This window comes from Nothobranchius furzeri, chromosome 11 (genome assembly GCF_043380555.1).
Source record: "Nothobranchius furzeri strain GRZ-AD chromosome 11, NfurGRZ-RIMD1, whole genome shotgun sequence".
Taxonomy (NCBI): domain Eukaryota; kingdom Metazoa; phylum Chordata; class Actinopteri; order Cyprinodontiformes; family Nothobranchiidae; genus Nothobranchius; species Nothobranchius furzeri.
The window spans coordinates 55,653,310-55,672,774 of NC_091751.1; the positions used below are offsets into that span (position 1 = coordinate 55,653,310).

At 41.1% G+C, this 19,465-nt stretch overlaps 1 protein-coding gene across 1 annotated transcript; it reads right to left on the minus strand.

Annotated features, from left to right (window-relative positions):
- Positions 1–1,227: 1,227 nt before the first annotated feature.
- On the minus strand, positions 1,228–19,347 carry pax3a (paired box 3a). The gene is made up of 9 exons (XM_015957018.3): positions 18,935–19,347; positions 18,282–18,517; positions 17,766–17,895; positions 17,480–17,623; positions 8,711–8,910; positions 7,971–8,136; positions 7,641–7,858; positions 4,533–4,796; positions 1,228–2,314 (listed from the first exon to the last, which is right to left on the minus strand). Exons 1-9 carry the CDS (start codon positions 19,017–19,019, stop codon positions 2,297–2,299), a joined length of 1,461 nt encoding a protein of 486 aa, XP_015812504.3. The 5' UTR covers positions 19,020–19,347; the 3' UTR covers positions 1,228–2,296.
- Between the last annotated feature and the right edge of the window lie 118 nt (positions 19,348–19,465).

The following is a 19,465-nucleotide window of genomic DNA, read 5'->3' on the forward strand; positions in this document are numbered from 1 at the left end:
TATGATTTAGTGTTCGGGAGGTGTGTGTGAGCATGCAAGCATGCGTGTGTGCGTGCATGCATGCATGTGTGTGTGTGGGAAGAAGTGAGAGAACCACAGGATACTGCTTCACTTTTTTTTCTAAATGTTATACATCAACCTAGAGAATAAAAAGCAAAAAGTTAAATGAAGTTATGAGTTTATTGGTCTTTTGCCTTCTTTGAACATAAAAACTGAAGATTGTTTTTATTCACAACTATTTTAGAAACTCCAAATAAAACTTTAGATATGGATTATTTTTCTTGTGTCAAATTTAAATTAAGCTGAGACTAATATTAAGCACAATTTTTTTCATACATAAAAATTCTGTTTTAAATAAGGACCATTTGATTTTAATAAAATGTAATATGTGTTTATGATAAAAGTATCAGGTTATGCGTGATGTACATTTTTTGTTTGTTTACACAGTTTCTATGTAGAAGAAAATATCACATTTACTACGATAAAAAATATTGTCATCAGCAACAAAAACTGTAAATATTGAGATGTTTGAAGAAGACTTTCTAAAACAGATTCTAAAATAAAAATAAAAACAACATTGTGAGGAAACTTGCATTTTATAAAACCATGAATTAAAAACTTTTATGATTTTTGTGTCTTTAAAGAGTTGGGTGAGAGAAAAATACATATTAGTTTTTTATAAAATTATATTGAATCTAAAAGAAGATTGTCAATATAATTAATAGCTTTTGCTTGTAATTTGTTGATTACCTTTACACACAACTGACACATGTAAATGTGAAGTATTTGACAAATATGTGACCTAGTAAAGCATGTTTTTATAAGTGTAGTTACACACCACTCCAAAATAAATATTTTTGCTCGTCTGTTTAGAAATAACTAAAATTTTTCCAACTTTTTCTTAAATTTTGTCATTTAATCAAATAAGCTCATCAGACAAAAACATTGTTTTCCCTGTTATAATAATCATAATGTCACAGTAATATCTTTAGACTTTTTTGTGGAAATTCCCAAATTTTTAAATTTTGAATTTATGAAGATTTTATAAATAACAAATGCAATTAGATGATAAATAACTAGCAATTATAACATGCAGACAATTTTTAAATATTATTTTTGCAGCAGTGATTAAAGATTGCTTTAATAATTGTCCACTTGACATGACAATTTAAAATAATGAAATTAAAAGCGACTGTTTCTTACAAATGAAACAAATTTAATATCAAATTCATTCAGTTTTTGAAAATGTTTATTATAAATAGTAATAGTGCTATTTTCTTTACACAGAACGTCTTATGACAAAATAATTTCACACCACTGTAAATAGAAAAGAACACAAAAAAGTGGAATAATGAAAATTGTGTAAGACTTATTTAAGCACAGGTGAGCACTCACGTGTGATGCATGAAGAATACAATCAAAGACAGCTAAATAAATAAAAAAGGGAAGTAAAATTTGCAAGTTAATGGTAACACCTAAATCAACATGTGAAGCAAAAAAAAAGTGAAGTGTCAAACAGAGTACTGAAATTTTTTACTTCGTTGTTTTATTGTATTTTTTATTTGGCTTAACTTGAAGACTGTTCACTAGTGAGTTCCCCTGATTGATCGATGAATACAACCCAAAATCAACAAGATTGATGAGATTTGATGAGATGTTTGATCCGTGGACATTTACAGCAGATGAGGTATGAATGTATTGCACTTTCTTTGGGTTGCAGTGAATTTGTCAATTCTGCTTGGCTTCAGTTCGTGTTTCCTCACCAGGTTTCCTGATGCAGATGCATTTTAGTCTCCATCTTCATAAAAGTCATATGCAGCCATCCCTCTGCTCAGGCGTTGTGATGAAGACAGTCTAAGAAAAGCATCGCTTTTGAGTGCATACGCTCTTGAAACAGCTTTCTGTGACCACAACAAGCCATGGAAGAGACAGTTCAGTTCCATTTATTAAAAAAAATCAAATATAAAGTTTTCTTTTTCTTCCTAAACCACAGGGGGAGATCTGTGATTGGTCCTGTGAGAGGGGCGTGACACACAGGTAGAGCTGCACCTACAGTCCTTAATTATCCCTCTCAAAGTTCATCATTGCCATAACCACACCTTCATCTAAATCGCCCCCTCTCTTTTCTTCTTCTTTTTCAGAAATGAAACACTACACCCTTTAACCTCCCCCAATGCCTGTCTTGCAGTCCTCAGGGCTGGGGAAGTTGGCAAAAGGCAGTGGGGTGGTTGTGGTGGTGGTTCTTTCCAGGGATGAATGACCATCCAAGTCTCTTGTGCTGGCCATGTCAAGGGCTTCATATAATGAAAGGCACCTGAGGAGGAGAGACAGGAAATTGAAGCCTTTGTGTGTAATTTATTCATTTTCTCGTTGCGGTGCATGCTCAAATAGCAAACAGCGTGAAATGAAAAATAAGTCACTGAGAAGAAGAAAAGCTAGAAACAGAGTTAAAAAGCGATACGATTAAAAACTGGTGGGATGGGTTATAAAGAATTTCCTAAAATGTGTTGATCTGGTAGAACTACCTTCATGCTGGTCTCTGGCACTGCTTCACTGATCAATAACAACTCTAAATCTGACCTCCAGTGGGACACATGGTTCTAATCCTGGCCTGCCAAGGGCTATAATCACCCCCCGCTAAAGAGCGCGCTTTACCACGCTTTTATACCTGTGTTCACATAGACCCATACACATTTCATCAAACCCCCAAAAGCTACATGTGGGTCTCTCCCAGGTCCGGCTAAATTAACGACATCAAGATGTTGCCGCGGACGGGCTGGTCAACATGTGGCGGTATACCTCAGATCGGCCTTCAACAGCGAACCCCTTCAGACCCACTCAGCGCTCTCCCTCCTGTCAAACACGCTTTGGGAAGTGGCTCTTTTTATTTAGGCATCTATCCTTGTTAAACGGGGGTTGTTACATGGTTAGGTGAGCTGTGCTGTAGTTGTGATGGGCAGGCTCATCACACGGGGTCACGGGAGGACCGTTAGTGAAAACGTGTGTGTTAGGATAAGAATTGGGCTACGTGGATGGTTCATTGATGGTAATGTAAACTGAGGTAACTTGGCCAATGAGCGCACCCCAACACAGATGTAATTTCAGTGCAGCGCACTATGATTTGAACAGCTTGCTCATCAGAGGGTCTTTGCAATTAACTTGGACTCTGGGTTGAAAAATCTAAACCTAATCAAAGAGCTAAATCATAGGTCAAAGACTAATATGGCCTCAGTCAGTGTGAATCTGTGTGGAAACTCTGTTTGAGGAAGCACCTACCATACCATTCCATTTTTATTTACGTAGCACATTTGAACAGCATGGGAGCTGTACACCAAATATACAACAAATTACAAGTCAAACCAAAGGCCAAGGCACAAAAATGAGTCTTTGGACGAGGTTTAAAACTGGGTAGAGATGGAGCCTGTCTGGCCAAAAGAGGAAGTGAATTCCAGAGTGACGGGGCAGCATATATAAAAGCTTGTTCCCGCTGAGATTTACATCTCATCTGCAGAGTGTAGAGCAGCAGCAGATCAGCAGACCTTAGCATACGCATTGGAACACAAGGGGCAAGCAGTACAGACAAGAAGGGAGGTGCCAGGCCATTGAGAACATTGTATGTGAAGATCGGGACCTTAAAACACACCCTAAAGGTCACCGGAAGCCAGTGAAGCTACGCCAGCATGGAGTAATGTGGCTACGGTGGTTAATGCTGATCAGGATCCTGGTAGCAGCATTCTGAATAACCGGTAGTCTATTTAAGGTGGATACGAGGGTCCCATCAAAAGTTAATTTGAGTAGTCTAAGCGAGATTGCAGCTGCTAAGAAGGTCATTGGCTGCAAATTATTAAATATGAGGATTGCCGTAAAGTCACTGACACTAATCAGTGACTTGATGCAATTTGCTGGGTTCCTTATATAGGAAACATTATTTCTGATTGGCTTAATGAACTGACCTGAATTGGAATGTTTATTACGTGAAGTGCCTTGAGACAACTCTTGTCGTGATTTGGCGCTATATAAATGAATTGAATTGAAAATTCCCCTCCACACAGGACCTGTACAACTCCAGGACAGAGGTGTGCAGGTCAGATAACAGCTGACCCGTGTCACCCACAGTCTTTTTGACTCACTCCCATCCGACAGGAGCTTCTGATCGACTCGGACCAGAACCTTTCTCCACAAGAACACTTTCTTCCCCTCTGCAGTTGGAGTCATGAATTACAATCCTAGGACTGCCCACTCCAGTTGCTTGACCCTGTGTTGTATTTGCACCTGAGCTGTTCCGCTCTGATCAGTACCTACACTGTCTTGTACATAGTAGCCATTTCTCTAATTACTGTCACTCTATTTCATTATGTTTATCATGATTATATTACTTGCCTATCTCTTATTTTTATCTTTCTTTTTGCACCAAGTGCCGCAGCTGTTTCCTAATGTTGTGATTTCTCACACATATGGCATAAAACCCTTCTGATTCTGATGTTATGCATGCATGAATAACAGATTCCATCTAAAGTAATGAATCCAAGTACCTTGCTCTGGCTGTATTGTCCATACTGGTAAGTGGGATGATGGTCAACCGCGTAGGCTGGCGATGTGTAGGATGGTGGGCAGTAGGACTGGGAACTTGGTAGGGCAGCCATGCTGGGCAGGCTTGGTAGAGCTTCCAGTCGCTGAGAGCCATGACAGCTAGCAGCCATGGCTCCATTGGGTTCAATGCCTCCAGTCAGGGGAGAGAGGGCAAAGTCACTCTGGGACTGATGTGGGACTGCGCTTGGGTTCAACAGACCCATAACCTTAAAGGAGCCAAAAAGAAGAGCGGATGATCATCATGCCTTACAATTGTCATATCCTACCAAACAGTTTTTAAATAGATAATGAACACATTCCTCTTCCCTTTTTGGTCAGAACAATTTTAATTTTAAACCAAGTTTTTCCGAATCTGGCTAAAATGACGGAAGTTTGCTTGAATTCAACGCACGTAAGCAAATAGGTGTGTATCATTCCACATCAGTGACTTGAATTTCTTTTCTTCAGTGTCTTTACTTTCTTCCGCCGACTGTTTTTTATCCTAAATCAGCATGTCCTCATAAAGCCAGGGTAAAGAGGTCAAAGGGTGTGTGGGAAGAAGGAGGAGGCTGGGTTGTGTGAGTGTATCTGAGCCATGCTATCGGGTGGTGCTGTGCCTCTAACAGTAGGTATATGCATGTGCACGTGTATGTGTAGCAGCTATGTTTTGTTCTGATGTCAGGACCGCGGGGGTATCGGTGATACATTATCAACAGCTGCGCGAGAGTTTGCGTGCGAAGCAGTCGTGAAAATGCCTCAAAAAGGCTGTTAAAGGGAGAACAAGAATTACAGCCTATGCTGAAGAAAACTGGAGTCGAGAACAAAAACCAAATAGCCTCGAACTAAAGAGATGAGGAGGACTGAGTAATTAATGAGAGGGACGTGAAAAAAGGCTTTCACAGCAGCCTGCAGACTGGTTGATGCACACAAATGGAGACTAACTCAGGTGAAGTCAAATCTTTCCATATGATTTGATCTCAGGCCCATTTTTCTGTCTTTTGCTCCAAGCCAGTTTATTTCTCTCAATAAATTTTGTTTTAGTGCTTTTACTTTGGCACAAAAAAATCATTCATTTAATAAATCATAACTTTTTTGTAACTTTGAGCATCTATCCAGCTACACAAGTCTTCACATGCAAGGCAGTTGTGTTTTATGCACATGTGCAAACGATAGTTTGTGCAAAATGTGTCACTGATCTCTGTGCTCGTGCACTTTCTCTCTGCATCTGAAACGGCAGCAGTCCCTGATACTGTGTCTGTTTTGAGGTTGTTCCGGAGATTAGGTCCCAGGGGGGTGCAAATCCTGGCTGCCTGCTTCCTTGGTGAGAAAGGATTGCTTTGGTATGCACCAGATCAGCACTGAGACGCCAGAGATGGAGATAGCCATTGGCTTGGCTGCAGCTCTCAACACAGAACTAACAGTATCGTTGATCTAAAGCAAATCTTATCCATAACAAGAGTCTGTGCTGCACCGATGTGACCATATCTGGAGTTAGCGGGATGTATATAGGGTAGAAAGTAGAAAGAACTAGCTTTTATAGACAAATTTGGAGTTGAGATAACTCGAGGAGCACCAATCTGACAAGGATTTTGGATAAAATCCACCAAGCTACAGCGATTGGACAAAACTGAAGCTGCTAACTTTTTCAAGTTCAAAAAGACATCTAACTATCAATGTCACCCAATTTAATCACTTCTCATTTCCTCTCACTTATTAAGTGAAAATCTGAAAATTAATTCCATCATCATATGAAATGGAGAAAACCTGCATTGCAATATACATTCAAACAGCTGCAATGAACACATGAATTAAAACAAATTAGCCAACAAAGTGACTCATTTGCATAAATTACACACTTTGTTAGGATGGGATGGATTACTTCATTTCAATCAATTAAGACACTGGAACACTCGGTGATTGCATTCCCAGACTGAGGAAACCTTCAAAGTCTGCCGTCCGATTTGCAAGATGAGATTTCCATTCTCAACAAGCTGACCACAAAGGTTAATGTTGAAACCATGCAGGAGGTCTCGCCACCTTTGGCCTGTTTATAGGAGTTTGTGACCCCTTGGTTGTGTGAACTCACACCATGACCTGTTACAGAAGGCTGCATGCCGTTTATGCTGCAGCTAAGTAATTATCTGAAGTTATGGGAGCAAAGTAGTCCATTTGTAGCTGGCCGTATTCCATTTTTAGCTTTTATGCTGTTTCTATTTAAATAGTAAACAGCTCGTATTTAAATAGCGCCTCCTAGAGTCCTATGGCCCTCTGATGCACTTTTCAACACAAACAGGGATTCACCCACGAGAAAACTCATTCACACGAAAAATAGGAAGAGAAACAAATTGCGCCACTAAACCAGAGCTAATACATCAGAAAAGTCAATCATTTCTACTTGAATGGTGCAATCTTCTGATTGGGCACCCTGGCAGACAAATATCTTCATGTTGTTCTCAGAATGAATTCATCCTCAGGCATTAACAAAAACAACCCAGCCTGCCGTTACGTTGTTGTATTTTTATTTTTATCTGTGCCTAACAGGAGTCTGAGATTCTCCCTCATGGGAATAAGTACCCAGCATGCATTGCAAGAAGGCCGGCCACCCTTTGTGGCGGTTCAAAGCTCATTTTACGCCTGTTAGTCCATCTTCTGGGCCGGTAGGGAGCCACTGATGGACACTGATGACTGTGTAATCGACCATAATTGTCTTTTCAGTTTTGATTTGTGTCATCATCTGACATCCACGCATCCTTCCTTGTGTCTGGTGCTTCCTGCCACTCCTGTGACTGACGCTGGCCACGTTTTAAATTCATCAAACTGTCTGTCAGAGTAAACAAAAATGAAAAGCTACCTCGTTCTGTATCCTAACAAGGTTTCATCAATGTCAAAACAATGACACCCCATGCTGCAGGTCATACAGGGAAGTGTGTGTGTTGTCATATATGCATATGGTGCATTTCATCCAGAACTGTTGGCCTTCTGTTTGCTAATTTGATTCATTTAGATTAGTGTGTGTCTTTTTTTACTTTACGTTTCTACTTCACGTGTAAGCATGAGGTACTCAGGCTGACCTGTGGTGAGAGGCTGTTGCTAATGCTGGGGTTAACAGCGCTGCCGTGTCCTGTTGGGGCCACAAAACTATCCGAGTATCCTGAGAAGTTGTGTCTTCCAGAAGAAAGGCAGTACGCCGAGCCATCCTGGGAGGCTGCGGATGAGCCGATCCCACTCTGGTGCACGGAGGTCGGGGGTAAAGGCTGCGGCCGGTGCACGGTACCAGGCTGTTCAGAGGCTGCCGAGAAGAAAAAGCCCCACTTAAGTCCAGCTTTGCTCATGCAACAAAACTGATGTTTTTTATATAAAAATGAACATTGCCTAATTCAATTTTTGATGTGTTTATTTACCTTGAGCTATAGAAGTAGGAGGGTAGGGGCTGTCCGACAGCTGATAGGGTTGCAGGCCAGGCATTGCTGATGGAGGAAACCCACCAGGTATGAGGTGGTTGAAAGCCATCAGCTGATTGGCACCTGCTTGTTTTCTCCAGCGGGCTCTCCTGTTGCTGAACCACACCTGAGAGAAGAGCACAGTTACGCATAAGAGGGATAACTTCACTCACAGAGTAATTGCATGCTCCTTTTTTATTTGCGGGTGTACTCTGTTCCAGGTCAGTGATATTGTGTGTAGTGGAGTCCTCTCTGTCCCGTAACAGGGGAGCTAAACTGATAGAGATCTTAACATCTGTGCAGTGCAGTGAAACCACATCTTTGTGCACTACCGCAAGTCACGGGATTCAGATAACGCCGGAGGGCCGTCATGGCTGTTAAAGGCTACATCTAGCAGCTATCTAAATTAAGCATCTATTTGCAGATCTTTACGGAGCACCTTCTGGCAGAATTTTGGCAAAAATAGAAGCTTTCTTTCCTACAAAGAGCTGCAATATTAGTTTTTCTTTGCAGCAAAAAAAAAAGGATCAGGGATGAGTGTCAGGGAGGAGGGGTTGGAGGGAAACACGTGTCTTAATGGCTGTAAGGAATGCGTGGCAATACCCCTGGATAATTTAACACCCACATGACACATATTTATGACAGAGTGACACATTGCTGTCCTGATTCAGTCTCCAACTTCTTGTGCATGAATGCCTGACCTGGACGCGAGCCTCTGTGAGTTTGGCCCTCTGAGCCAGCTCCTCTCGGGTGTAGATGTCGGGGTAGTGCGTGCGCTCGAAGGCCCTCTCCAGCTCCTCCAGCTGCTCCGCTGTGAAGGTGGTCCGGCTGCGGCGCTGCTTCCTCTTCAAAGGCAGGCCTGGCTCAGAGTCCACGTCCGAGCCCTCATCCGAGTGACTGGCTGGGGTTGCAAAACAAATACGCTCTTACTTGGTGGAAAGGATGAGATTTTGTAGTGATATTGTTTTTTATTATTTCACAATGCCCAGATCCAAGACAAGAGATTATGCAGAGCAAAGCCACTTCAGACTGTGTCCCCCTGTTCCTGTAAACTCCTCAGTGGATCCTGAGGGGATCAAAAGCCAGAGGCTGCTTGAACATGGATTAAAAAGGACTATTCCCCTCTGGGGCGTCTATTGCCTGGGACACCATGTCTCCCCTGGTCTTAGCCATGCTGTGTGTAACGCCGATAGCATCCTGTAGTGCAAGAAATGCAGCCTTTAACAAGTGCTTCCTAATCCGTCTGTTCAGTTTGGGATCTAATTCAGGAAAAGAGGAGTTCCAGTGATGGCTTGTTCGAGTTCCCCCGTTAGGTTACAGGCTGGCTAAGCAAACACCAACATGACAGCCTTCTGTTGCTTATTGCATTTACAAGCAGCCATCTCTGAGTGTGGACATTCACAAACATGCGTCTGGGCGGTGAGACTACATTAATGTGTCTCAAAACAGGGAGGGACGGAATCCACCCCAAAGGGACACTCGGAGAGGAGTTTGCTGCACCTTCTTGACACTTAAACTATGCAGCAAAACACTCCGAGTGAATTAATGAGAGGCTCAAAGCAGCGAGGCAGGTGTAGGCAGGAGAATACTTTCTCTTGCTCCCTCTTTCTCTCTCTCTCTCTCTTTCTGCTCTCAAGATTTAAAGCTTTAATTAAAAAAAGTGCCAAGTCAGACATAAAGAAAGAAGGGAGGGGGGGGGGGGGGGACACAGGGATCTCCCCTTGCCTCTGGAGCCGCTGGACGTGAGCAGGAAATGTTTGTGCTGGTTGCCAGTGTGTGTCTGACCAGGCATTACACACGGATTTGGCCTGTGGGAATGCTGCAGCTCAAAGAGCCGCTGGCAAACTGGATCCTGATGCTAAGACAAGAGCTTTATGACATTTGAAACTGGAGCTTCACGCTGGAAAAATGGACTCTCTGCAAACTGCTGGAAAAATGCTGATGCTTGCTGAATGAGTTTGGGTTTGTTTGTGCAAGACTGTGAGACCAATTGGAGCAAATTTTCGAGTTCAAGCCGAGCAAAATAAATAATGAGAATGTTTGCTTGGGATCGCTGAGTGAAACTTGCTTTTTATCTCACATCAGATACGGAAAAACACAAAAAAACTTTGAGAAAAATTAAAACATGGCTGCAAAGAAAAAGGTCCCTGGAAGTGTTTTCTTCTCTTCTGTTTTTATTATTAGTAACTCCACAGAAAACTCTCCATTACAAACAATTGCATAATGACAAATGACAGTGCTGCTTTTGTCATCACTTGGCTCACTCTTTGTCTTTTCCGCTCACAAAACTTTTGTTTTTTTGGAAGTGATGCGGCCAAGCCTTTGTATCTTAGCAGGGAAAAGCCTGTGGCAGGGCTCTATTGGACCGATTACCACGCTCCATCTGTAGGAGCCATCAGGGACGCCTGGGCTCGCATTCAGGGGCCTGTCACCTGCCCAGCAGGGGAGATGGGAGAGAAGGGAGGGACTGAGGGGTAGGATGGGGATGGGGGGACTGTAGAGGCAGTGGCTGAGTAGGGGAATGAGGAGTGGGAGGGAAAGGGGGCACAAAAGGGTCCAGAGAAGGGCCACTGGGGCTGTGGAGGGGCACAGCAGGGGAGCAGCCCTTCATCCCCTCCTTCCATGGCCTGAGGGCACAAAGCTGGGGGATGGGGGAGTGAAAGGGTTGACATGGAGAAGAGATGGAAAGCTGAAGGCACCTCAAGAGGATGCTGGGGGCGTGAGGGGTGCTGTGTCTCTGGACTCTATCGTCACTACATCGATGACGTTTTCAAACACATTTCTTGCGTCTTAGATTAATTCCAAAACGTTGATGCAGGAATGGGCTCGTTCCCACACATTCTCTACAACAAATGACAGAAAAGGATACTGGTCACACAAAGGGAGGTCTCAACCTCGTTACTTATACACCCAAATCAAGTTTTACGCTGCAGATAAAGCAACAAGGAGCTGAAAATGTCCAATAGCTGTTGACGGTGAGGCTGCAACTCAGACAAAATTCAGAAGGACAGATTAATATCCATCAAGCAGAAATGGAGCCTGGTGAATAATTTCATCTAACTGAGTTGAAACTAAGTGAAGATGAGCTTGTTTTGATAGTAGAACATTTTTTGGAGTGACTCAGAAATGTTGACACAAAGAGTAAAATTCAACAGGTGCATTCACCCATAAAATGAAAGGTGAAGTGCATCCACTACTCGCCAAATGAAAGGAAGCTGACAGGAAAGGAAGACAAACTCAAGCGGGTCACAAATGGGAACTTGGCGAATACCCAGCTCTGTTAGCTTCACCTGCAGCAGGAACCTCTGACGAGCTTCAGAAACGAGGGTAAAGTCTGCTCTTGTTTACCACTGCAACCCAGACTCTTCCTGGCAGGCATCCACCCCATCCAAGATGCTAACATGAAGAGGCATGCACATCCACCAAGCAACCATGAAGAGATTCATGCTTGATGACAACAAATGAAAACAGAATGCATGAAAGAGAATAAACTCCAAGCAAGAGGATTGAAAAGATGGAAATGGGATGAAGAGCTGCAGAAAGAAGGAGAATGAAAACGTGGGTGAGTTTATGGCCTTATCTTAGTAGGGGCTGGCTCGCCCGTCCTCCAAACCGTGTTAATAGGGAAGGTAATTGAGCTGGTGACATGTGTTTGCAACACGAAACAAAGGGCATAAGAGACAAATGAACTCACTATTTGCCCAGGGAAGTAGATCTGGCACCTTTCAGGCCACCGCTCAGCGAGCCTCTGAATAAAATCGCTGCATGCCACATATAGAGCCCGAGCGAGCAGATGCTCTGGGGAGGAAGAATGGTTAACTGACAGCTTATGGACTCAGCTGGGGTTAACAGTTTAGGAGGAAGAAAAAAAACAGGGTGTGAGTGGGCTGCTCACTTGACTTGCTAAAGAGCCCCCAGGAACCTGCAGCTGCCTGGGAAAGGAGGAGGAGGAGGAGGAGGAGGAGAAGGTGGTGGAGGAGGGGGGTGATGGATTTAAAAAAGAGCACGAGATGACGATGTGATGGACAACAAAAATGAGCAGGAGAGCGCAGGAGGTTGGCACTAAATGGACAAAGAAATGGCCGGCGATGTGAAGTTGAAAGATGTATCTGTCTACTGCTGGTGCAGCGACAAGAAGCCACAAACGGCCCTACGTGGCTTTTATCTTACCCAGTGTGTGATGGTTATTATTTAGTTCCACTGCGGTGGAGTTAGGTGACAGTTTCACGGTGGCATTTCCACCCTAGGAGCAGAGACAAAGTGGCTTCACAGAGCCCACGCGGGGCTGCAGCGAAAGGCCAGGCCGCTGCACGTTCCAGTCAAACAGAGACTAACTGGCAACGATGAAGACCCGCCTTCTTTAGGCGAGACGCATAAAAACAACAAAAATAAACTATCTGAGTCAAGTAACTACTACGAGGAGTGAAAATTCGCCAATTTCTTGGTGTGGCACATTTATATTAGTCAGTTGACATCATTTCCCAAACGTTGTGGTAACCTCCCTTTCCTGGGGCTCGATCGTTGTAACAGTTGAGTGACCCTAAGTTGGCCCCTGACCTTTCTGCCGCCACTGCACTGAAAACATCCTCACTACTGACCCGACTGCTACACTTCACAGCTTCTCAGTGAGCAGGGAGAGAAATCATCAACATTTGTCACATTTTTATTAATCAACATTGTTTAATTTCCTTTGATTTGCAGAATAAACACAGAAAAGAGCTTTGTATTATTTTTTTTAGTGATCAATCAAACAGTGAGGGAGTTGTGCTGGCATGTCCATAAAGTGCAATGTGCCGGACCAAACTGCTTCACAGAAAGTGAGGCTAAACAAAGTTAAGTGATTGACAACGCTGTCTGCCTTTACTCAATTAACCATCCCATTGTGCTCCTCTTTGCAAAGCCATCTTGCCCCAGACCCTTTTCTCCTCACACCTCTTTATCCTCCCCATCAACAGAGTTTTGCTTGGCTAATACTTCCAAGGAAATAGAGAGCTCCCTTTTTCCCTGCCGAGGCTCCTCTTCTTGACCTTCTATTGCTCACTGCCTCCCTTTCAGTCACTTCACAGAGTCTCTGGGGTTAGTAGGGGAGAATGTGGAGAGTACATCAGCGCAGAGGGGCCGGCTCGGGGCAGGACCCTGGCCCATTACTTCAAAGTTGGTCTGCATTCATTAATTGTCCTTTGAATTAATATTGGAGGATCACAATGAAGGTGCCAACAGAGAAAGAGGCTTTAATGAAGCATAGAGTCTGCATTCATTTGCAGATAAGTCAGTGTGGATTTTTTCCTTCTTTTTTAAGAGAATTGTCTGTCTGGCTGTCTGTCTGTCTATCTATCTATCTATCTATCTATCTATCTATCTATCTATCTATCTATCTATCTATCTATCATCTATCTATCTATCTATCTATCTATCTATCTATCATCTATCTATCTATCTATCTATCTATCATCTATCTATCTATCTATCTATCTATGTATCTATGTATCTATCTATCTATCTATCTATCTATCTATCATCTATCTATCTATCTATCTATCTATCTATTATCTATCTATCTATCTATCATCTATCTATCTATCTATCTATCTATCATCTATCTATCTATCATCTATCTATCTATCTATCTATCTATCTATCATCTAGCTATCTATCTATCTATCTATCTATCTATGTATCTATGTATCTATCTATCTATCTATCTATCTATCTATCATCTATCTATCTATCTATCTATCTATTATCTATCTATCTATCTATCATCTATCTATCTATCTATCTATCTATCATCTATCTATCTATCATCTATCTATCTATCTATCTATCTATCTATCTATCTATCATCTATCTATCATCTATCATCTATCTATCTAGCTATCTATCTATCTATCTATCTATCTATCTATCTATCTATCTATCTATCTATCTATCTATCTATCTATCTATCTATCTATCTATCTATCTATCTATCTATCTATCTATCTATCTATCTATCTATCTATCATCTATCTATCTATCTATCTATCTATCTATCTATCTATCATCTATCTATCTATCTATCTATCTATCTATCATCTATCTATCTATCTATCATCTATCTATCTATCTATCTATCTATCTATCTATCTATCTATCTATCTATCTATCTATCTATCATCTATCTATCTATCATCTATCTATCTATCTATCTATCTATCTATCTATCTATCTATCTATCATCTATCTATCTATCATCTATCTATCTATCTATCTATCTATCTATCATCTATCTATCTATCTATCTATCTATCATCTATCTATCTATCTATCTATCTATCTATCTATCTATCTATCTATCTATCTATCATCTATCTATCTATCTATCTATCTATCTATCTATCTATCTATCTATCTATCTATCTATCTATCTATCTATCATCTATCTATCTATCATCTATCTATCTATCTATCTATCTATCATCTATCTATCTATCTATCTATCTATCTATCTATCTATCTCTCTATCTATCTATCTATCTATCTATCATCTATCTATCTATCTATCTATCTATCTATCTATCTATCTATCTATCTATCTATCTATCATCTATCTATCTATCTATCTATCTATCTATCTATCTATCTATCTATCTATCTATCTATCTATCTATCTATCTATCTATCTATCTATCTATCATCTATCTATCTATCTATCTATCATCTATCTATCTATCTATCTATCTATCATCTATCTATCTATCTATCTATCTATCTATCTATCTATCATCTATCTATCTATCTATCTATCTATCTATCTATCTATCTATCTATCTATCTGAATTTTACTTTTTACATTTGGGTTGTTCATTTTCCATCCAGTCAGCAGAATAAACAAATACTCTAAGCTCCATTAATGCAGGAAAATTAGGAATGAGGCCCTCAGAGGAAAGTAAAACACGGCTGCAGCAGACATTTCTCCGGTTGCTTTTGGACCTTCTGCCTCATTCAAATCTCCAATCAAAAGTTTATTTTCTGAAAGAAAGGTAAAATATTCCTATTTGTAGCTCTGATTTGCTGTCAGGATGCTAAAATGTGCATGGAAGCAGCATATCTTGTCTCGTTTGGACATAAGTTACAAAAATTGACATGTGTTATCATCATCATTTCCCCCTTTGGAGCATACGTTCCACATTGTGCCTGCTTCAGAACAAATCCGATCACTCCACTCTCCTCTCTTTCACCAAAATCTCCTCCATTCTGAGTCCCAGGGAGCCAGTAACCCAGTTTATTTACACAAACAAAGTCCTACTCAGCTCCTTCAACAAAAAAGCAGCTAAATCTTTCATGTTTTGTCAGCACTTGATTCCTCCTGTCCCCCTGGCTATGTGCCTGCCTCCGGACAATGGGGGCAGGAGAATGGCAGCAGATTGTTGGAATGCACCTCAATGAAACCAATTATTACATGTTGACTGCGTTCACCATGGCAGAATTGAAAGAACTGGGCTCATTCACTCAGGCCCTGCAGGAACCCCTTTAAAGAAAAGTTATCCCTTTGACTGTTTGTATTTCTGAGCTTTCTTTTTTCCCTCCCCTCCTTTCTGCTTTTCACCCCCTCCTGCCATAAACAGATCCTGCAAGAGTGGCTGTCTGTCTTTCGTGACTTTGGTTACTTTAATTAGTTCAATGAGGCTAAAGGCTAAAGCGCTAACACTAATAAATGGAGGATGCTATCAATTAAATCTGTCCTGCTGAGGATGAGCACAAACTCCTGGCAACACAATAAAATGTGAGATATTTTCTTACCTCTTTTGCAAATCAGTTTATTAGGGTTTAAAATGCTTTTAAACAGAAATAATGCAGCAAATATTCTCTTCCTGCATCGATCCAAATGTTGCTGTCCAGTATTTATCCCACAAGCCTTTGGCTTTCCTTTTTCCCAGACAAATAAATCTAAATGAGTCAGCTTTGATCTCAACACTTAAGGAAGGCCAACAATGGAGGTAGAGGAGAAAGGGGCAGAGAGCAACAGGCCTCTCCCCACCACAACAATGGCCTCTGCAAACACCTACTTAATCAATATTTGGCCAGAAGACACTCTTTCAGTCCCCAAATCAGCCTTTTCACATTTTAATGAAGCCTCATAAAAGAACAAAAACAACAACTACTTTCAGGAGAGAGACACAAGAATAAAACGGTGCTGTTCTGTTTATCAGTGGAGGAAATTCTCTTTTATTATCTGTCTTTTTACAATTTTGAGTAAAATATCTGCTTTAAAACTGATTGGAGAATCTATTTATTGGGATCTATATCATGCAATAAGCGAGTTTATTTATTTATGTTTTTTTACTTGGTTGGTTGCTTTATTTGGGTGCAGAATAATCTGCATTATGTGTTTTAGTGAGCCAGTGGACGTGGACCGTCCCGCGCGGGACGTCTGCGCCCAGGGCGAAAGGGAAAATTTCAGACAAATGGTCTGAGATGAAAGTGGAGAAAAATAAAAGGTTTTGGGTTTAATCTAGTGAGGAGGAGAGTTTCCCTGAGTTTAGCCGCTGAAGGATCGCTGCGCAAAGACAAAACGCTAACGGAGACGGGGTTGGATTAAATCTGATGCAGCTTCTTCTGCGTTTTGGAACGTTTCTTTCTTTTCTTTTTTTTACAAAGTTAAGAATAAAATATTTAAACTGGTCATACGAAAGGGTTAAAATAAACCTACAGACATGTTTACGCACAAAGAAACGCACGAGACCTTTAATGATTTACCTCTCATCAGCCCAACAGGTCATAAATCAACAAGTGTTTTTTCTAATGGTTTGGTTTCTTTCTCCATAATTTTTGGCCTAAATTGAAATAAAAACTCTTAATTGTGAGATAAATGCCGATTCGAGCCAGGTCGCGTTGGACCCGTTGGTGTCCCTGAATAATTCATCGCTCATTGCGGGTTCATAATGTCTTCTCTCGCTCTTTTGTCAGCACAGTTTTTCTCCCCCTTTCTTTCCTCATTTTGAAAAGCACTGGCATCTTTTTGTACACCACTGAGCCGCTCACTGGAGTTTGGCTTTTGTGCGCGTCAAACTGAGGTGTGAGACTGAATGGACTCTGCACGCTTTGTTCCCTGAAGTTCATCCTCAAGTGTCCGATTAAGTGCAAAAAAAAAAGTTTCTCAGGCTTGAAACTTGGACAAATGTTTGGTTTTGAAAAAGAGCTCTATATGCACAACATTATAACTTTGGGAGATTTTCACGCTTGCGTAAAACTTAAACGGTTTCAACTGATTTTTTTTCTATTAAATGATGTTAGTATTCAAAATTTTTAAGGTAATTATAAGTTATTTTTATGCAAACTGGCGACAAAAACAATAATTCGAACTTTATTTATGTTCATCGTGAATGTCACACAGTAAAGTTGAAAAGCAGCCACAAACCAAGAAATAAAATTCGATAAAATGTCACAATAACCTCGGTTTTATATTTTAGCTCGTTATATCAACTCACATCTGTCTCCCAGGATGCCATCGATGCTGTGTTTAGTCCGTGGTTCGTTCTCCTCAATCGTCCTCCTGACCACCTCATCTTCCTCCTCCTCCTCCTCACCAACTCCGCCGAATTTAGAGCGCATGATGCGGCTGATGGCGCTCACTGAGAGGGAGGTAAAGAAAAAGTTGGATAAATATGATAAAGCTTTCACACCTCACCAACTGAGCAGCGGAATTTAATCACAATGTCAAATATGGCTGTACCCTTTTTGACTATAATGAAGTGTTTAATTATCTTGGTTCACCTGAAGGGACGTTATTCCTGTCGCAGATCCCATCTTTCAGGAGTTTGTCTCTGATTTCCCAGCTGAACATTCCAGGGTTTTCCCTCTTGTACTCCTCGATTCTCTTGTCCACTTCTGGAGATGCGGTTTGCTTTGGTAAAAGAAAGAAAAATCCACCTTACATAACAAAATATGTGGCTTGTGTGGAAGAAAACATCAAATTTTCTAAGTATTTTCTGAATCCAGAGGAACACACGTTTCATTAAATAATGTATCGTTTCATTGTATGTCGTGTATGTTTCTGTTTCACGAGTGTTAACGAAAAACTCTGGTTTCAAACAAAATGTCTCATTTTTATAGGAAGATGAAAACAAATTAAAGTGGAGCACTTTTCTGTGCGTTTAAACGACATTGACGTCATAAATTCAAACAATTAATTTGAAGATTTGTTTATAAAATTTATAAAAAATCTACATAAAAAATGTTTTATTTTTTGGAGATTACTTGAAATAAAAGACCGCAGATTTTCTTCCTCACCTTGGGCTTGCTGCCTCCGATGGCTCCGGGCCTGATGGAGCCTGTTTCCTGGTACCTGCAGAGGATTTTGGAGACGCAGCCGTGGGACACTCGCAGCTGACGAGAGATAACGCACGGCCGGATGCCGTGATGGGCCATCTCCACGATTTTATGGCGGATGTGGTTGGGGAGAGGTCTGCCGTTGATGAAGACTCCACCGAGTTGGTTAACCCGACCCTGTCCTAACGGTGTGGAAACTAAACAGCAAGCCACTGTTATTTAACAAAAACCTTTAGAAATCATTTAGAAAATCACCCTTAAAAATGCTCTAAATCTGTGGTTCAATGAAAACAAAGCTCTAAAAAGAAAATAGAATATATTTTTAGATCTCACAAGTTCAGATTTACAAAATTTTTTTTAAATAAGTTGAATCTTCAGATGGAAAAATCAAATTTTGTTAAATAAAATCAACAAATTGTGACATTAAACGTAAAGTTCTAACCGATCAATTAAAATTATGTGATTTTAATGTATTAAAGCAATTATTGTATTGATAACTGTAGAATTGCAGACTTTAGTTTAATAAGATATTAAATTTGCTGCAGAATCTTTTTAAAAGAATGATTTAGGAACTGCGGTTTATCCTTCCTGAAGATCATTCAAAGTTTGCTCACCTTCCAGTGAGTATCCTCCTCGTGGGTAGTTCTGGTGAGGAGCTGGCCTCATCATCCTCGGTAACCCTCCTGCAAGCGCTGTCATGATTCCTGACTTTCTGTCAGGAAAGACGTAAAATGAATCTTCCACCAGGTGTTGCTTTCAAGTCCAAAATGAACCCTTTGTCAGTTTCGTTTTGTTCGACTTCTGCTACAGTTCGCTATCCAGCCTCCTTCCCTGTGCGTAACAGGTCGTCTCTTGAAGAAAAAAAAAAACTGTGTCCGGGCTTAAGTGGAGCAGCTGAGTGATCTCCAGAGATGCTTCTCGGATGGAAAACAGTTAAAATGTGCAGGTTTGTGACAGAAGTCCGGGGATGATTAGGAAGATGCTCTGGGAGGATGGTTGGAAGTCAAAGATTTTATCCCCGCACACTGTCCCCTTGGACTCAGAGCTCTGCGCAGTGATTGGTTGGAGATCCGGACGTCTGGAGGCAGGAGGGGCTGCGCGATTGGACAGAAGGAGCAGAGATCTGTTTGGACTGACCTCAAGAG